This window comes from Brachyhypopomus gauderio, unplaced genomic scaffold, assembly GCF_052324685.1.
Source record: "Brachyhypopomus gauderio isolate BG-103 unplaced genomic scaffold, BGAUD_0.2 sc61, whole genome shotgun sequence".
In the NCBI taxonomy this organism is placed as follows: domain Eukaryota; kingdom Metazoa; phylum Chordata; class Actinopteri; order Gymnotiformes; family Hypopomidae; genus Brachyhypopomus; species Brachyhypopomus gauderio.
The window spans coordinates 755,944-760,742 of record NW_027506882.1 but is presented as its reverse complement, the minus strand read 5'-3'; the positions used below and the strand labels follow the sequence as shown (position 1 = coordinate 760,742).

General features: G+C 38.7%; 1 protein-coding gene across 3 annotated transcripts in view; it reads right to left on the bottom strand.

The window, feature by feature from the left end:
- Nucleotides 1-454: 454 nt before the first annotated feature.
- Nucleotides 455-4,799, bottom strand: part of prune2 (prune homolog 2 with BCH domain) — a 36,345-nt gene continuing 32,000 nt past the window's right edge. For 2 of the 3 annotated variants that reach the window (XM_076988360.1, XM_076988362.1), the window contains 6 exons: nucleotides 3,783-3,914; nucleotides 3,579-3,665; nucleotides 3,318-3,416; nucleotides 1,770-1,808; nucleotides 1,540-1,587; nucleotides 455-1,443 (listed from right to left, as the gene is read on the bottom strand). In XM_076988360.1, coding sequence (XP_076844475.1) covers nucleotides 1,434-1,443; nucleotides 1,540-1,587; nucleotides 1,770-1,808; nucleotides 3,318-3,416; nucleotides 3,579-3,665; nucleotides 3,783-3,914 — 415 coding nt within the window. In that variant the 3' untranslated portion in view covers nucleotides 455-1,433. The remainder of the gene's footprint in view (nucleotides 1,444-1,539; nucleotides 1,588-1,769; nucleotides 1,809-3,317; nucleotides 3,417-3,578; nucleotides 3,666-3,782; nucleotides 3,915-4,799) is intronic. The other variant, XM_076988361.1, reaches the window with a different exon arrangement.

Below are 4,799 nucleotides of genomic sequence, written 5' to 3'. Positions count from 1 at the left end.
AATTTCAAATTATATATATATATATAAATCAATATATATATATATATATATATATATATATATATATATATATATATATATATATATATATATATATATATATATATATCAAAGTCAATCAATCAAAGTTTATTTGTATAGCGCTTTTAACAACTCAAGTTGTCGCAAAGCAGCTTTACAGGGTTTACAAGGTTAACTATACTATACACACACACACACACACACACACACACACACACACACACACACACACACACACACACACACACACACACACACACACACCAGTATATACTAACTAGAAAACATGCAATGGCATGCTTGCACCAGTGTGCGCCCACACACCCACACATGCGCGCACATACGGACACACAGAGGATGTGAATATTATGCTTAATAGCACTTGTCTAAGTTCCCCTATGAGGTTGATTCCTTTTTATAGGTAGAACCTGAGACCTAATAGCATACTAATCAGACAGCACACGCACACCCAACTCATGGCTACACTTACTGAGCAGTCATAGGTACACACACAAAGAGGCGTGCTAGACGTAGACAGGAACCACACTGACTGACAGCAGACCTCTGCAGCTATGTGATTTCTGAATGAATAGACCACTTTGGATCAACTAATTTGATCATTACACATGGTAGACACCATGTCTGAAGTAAAACAAACATCCTCATTTTACAAAGCCATTCATTTTGAGAGCACATTTACTTAGAGCAATAGACCTGATGATTTATGAATGATGGCTGGTGACTCTTAACTTGATTCTGCAATTGCAACTGCCTGAACAGACATTTAAAATGTTTTATATCAGCCTTATGAAAGAAAAACACCTGCACTTTACAACATAAAGAGAACTCTTCTAACTCTTCTAACTGCAATACTCTGACAACCATAGACTATAGTACAGAGTAATACATTAGTACTCAGTCTATAAGAATGCTATATAGAATAAGAATGCTATAAGATGCTACATAGATCACAACTGAGCGATCATGAATAATATTGTATGGTACAATAATATGGTACTGCAATACATTTTAGAGAGAAATCTACAGTGTGATATTATTGCTCATATGACTTTCAGACATATCTTAAAGAACTAAATGGGAACCTATGCAATTGAAGACTGAGTATGGGAAACTCCTTAGTTCATCAGAGTAATGATGATATTTGGCTGTTTTTAGGGGTTCTATTGGTCTAAAAGAATCTTTAGCAGAGCAGAATGCGACATGAGAAAGGTGGTAGTTTCTGCCGAGCTGATGTGTTTAAAGAGTGACGTGTGCTGATCCATATTTCCAGGAGAGACTAAAGCGCATGAACTTCCAAGTAAAGTGCCAGCTACAAATGATCATGTGAGGTCTCCTACAGACACGCTGCACATGCATGCCACCGCCCCTTAGACTTAACAGCTGTTTGCACTTCATGGAGCTCTGCAACAAGGAAATGGAGAATGCAGTTAATAGGACTGACAGGTTAATAGCCACAAAACCAATGCATGCATATTTTGCTCATGAAGGTACTCTTACGTTGACTCCTCCACTGGCACCTCAGGTCCTTGGAGAAAGTTGTTGATTCTATGCAATATTTTATATTACCTTTAGTAATTGATTGCATTTAGTTTTAAACACACGAAGTACAAGAAGCAATAATGTGCAGTAACAGTGATCAGTAATGCTTGTAATCTTCTTTTGCTATTGGTTTACTGGATGTCTTCCAGTCATTAAGCCAAGAAAAGACCCTTCACCCTGATCCTTACCTTGAGTTCTCTGCTGTTTCCCGTAACTCATCATCAACTCTATAGATTAGAAGAGAAATGGACATGTTCATCATAATCATTACTCACAAACGATTATAATATTTTAGATTGATTAAAAAAAAAATTCTGTTAGTTTAAAATCACATACAACTTGTTTACTTAAAAAACAGTAAGAAATTGAAAATAAATTAATTGATGAGCAAGTAAATTAATGAATAAATAACCTAAGTTAATAAATTAATTAGTAGACAAGAAGTACAATTAATAAATAATAATAATAATAATAATTAATCATTTTAATAGATTACATGAAATCATGTTTTTAAGCAATATTACACTCTCTGGACATATTGTCATGGTGCAGCCCTGACTCCTCCCTTTGGCTTGGCTGTGTATATTCTTGTTCGTCTATGTTCATGTATGTACTTATATGGGTGTGTGGATGTAAATGTGCATGTCTGTTATACGTATCACCTGTCTCTTGTCTTGTTTGGGTTATGTGTTGCACTTGTTGCTCAATGATGTATTTAAGTGTGTTAACTGGCTAATTGGCTTTGTCCAGTGTCAGTTGTTGATTGTGTTACAGAGAGTTGTATTTGTTGTCACCAGTAAATTCAGTAGCGTGTATAAATAAATGTCTACAAGTCTGCTCGTGTCTCGGCATCCTGCCACAGTCTCTCAATGTCACACACATTTTAACCTGAAAGCCAAAGTTGAGGTGAGGAAACCAATTTTATTAAATAATTGGAATTGTTCAAATATTGTTGAAATGTGAAATGAAATGCGCCATATTTTGTCAATTGTGATTTTTACACCCCAATCGAAATTTGTCCTCCGCTTTTAACCCATCTGTGCAGTCAGAACACACACACACACACACTAGTGATTACTAGGGGGCTGTGGATCAAACGTACCCAGAGCGGTGGGCAGCCCTAGCCCGGCGCCCGGGGAGCAGTTGGGGTTAGGTGCCTTGCTCAAGGGCACCTCAGTCATGGCCTGTCTGGGAATCGAACCCACGACCCTCCGGTCACAAGACCAGTTCCCTAACCGCCAGGCCATGACTGCCCCAATATACTGTTCTACAGTATATCATTGATGGTATATGTGAAAAGAAAAATTTGAATAATTTAAAACTCCTGAAAATAATTTAATAATCCTGAACTTGGATATATTTCTTAAATCTGTCTTTAATCTATTTACCCTGTATGTGCAGGTCACTACCCTCAAAGCCTTTCCCTTTCTGTTTGGAACACAAGAACGGGACAGAACTGTGGCTAATCGAAGCACATTCTTTAGCACCTATTTCAACACTTGTTAGTTGCCACAGAAGCCCAGGTGTCAAATTGTAGAGTGCATGCTCACAGTTTCAGCAGTGATTCTCAGGAACACATTGAAACCTGGTTTAATGAGTTTGTGCAGATGATAAATTAATAAAAATCATTGCTTCTACCTATGAATAACGCACTTGGATTCTATTCAAGGCACCAATGTTCACTTACACATCCAACTTGCCAAGTATAATCCACATCAGATAGCATTGCTACTTACTTGATGATGCTTTCAGGAATATGGACATATTCCATAGGGATAAGCTCTTCCAGCTCTGCTAAACTGTTCACATAGCTAATCTTGCTGCTGAACTTTGAACTGTAGAGAATACGCACAAAGAGCATAAAGTATTAGTAAAGATTAGAGCAATAAAGCACACAGCACACACATACACCCTTATACACACACTAACACTGACACACAAACCCACATGTGCTGTTGTCACATGACCGAATTACCATGGAACATTTGCACTTTTACCTGATAAAGGGTTTGGTGAGGGCTAGAACAGTCCTGATAAACCAGGAAGGGTGAACAATTATAAAGGATTTCAGATTCTTCTTTAGCCTGAAAGCAGGTTTTCTGGTCAGACATGTTTTCAGGTCTTAGCATGTGCAGCTATGCATCTAGCACATATGTTCTGGCAATAAATGTGTAAAAGACATGTATATGTATATTAGTCACCTCCTGTCAATCATGTGGTAGCACCTCTTGAGCCAGCCCAAACCAGGCATCCTCCGGTGAGGTGTGGCTCCGTTCAGATAGACAATCATGTAGTCCTCTGCCACCATCAGCTCCAATGTGCTAATCACATACCTAAGCATGACAAGCATGACAGACACCATTTAATCTCCTGCTTGTACACAGTTTGCACATATGCGGGTGATTTCATTTCAATGCATCATGTTCTGCTGTTCACACTATTCTCATATATACATATCTCTCATATATATATATATATATATATTAGTGGTGGGACGTTAACGCGTTAATTTCGATTAATTAATTACAGGAAAATTAACGCACTAAAAAAATTAACGCATTTTAACGCACGATACACTTTTGCATCGTGGAATGTTTCTCAGTGCGCGAGTTCCAGGCGTACAGATTATATGGACGCACGATAAGATGAGCATGATGCAGATGACTAAAGAGGCTACGCTGGTGGATGGGAAATTTAAATATAAGAAACTTCCAGATGGAAGTTCAAACAAAAATAGTGTTATTTACACTTTATGTAGGAAGGAGTTCGCTTATCACAGGAGCACTTCCACCCTTCGTTACCACCTCAACGCAAAACATGTTGCAGCTAAAGCTGGGCGTACACTGTACGATATTTTAAATCGTGTACTCAGCTCCAGCTCAAACTGTACGACTAACTCGTGGCGGAGAGTCGGCTCGTGGAGCTGCTTCAACAGTGCGATACTCTCACGAGGAGCGATTTGAATTTCAAACATGTTTGATATTCTTGCGACGCTGCGATTTCTGATCGGGAGTTGGTCGTGAGGTGTGAATCGCTCCTCGTTTACCTGTGTAAACTATACGATGCACGACACGCGATTGAGCCGAAACGAGTGAAAAATCGGCTGAAAATGGGCCAGAAATCGCACAGTGTACGCCCAGCTTAACGCGCAGGTCAGTAATGATAACTTAGCTGCTAAATGTATTCCTAGTACGATAGGGTGACCTAAACGTCCGCAT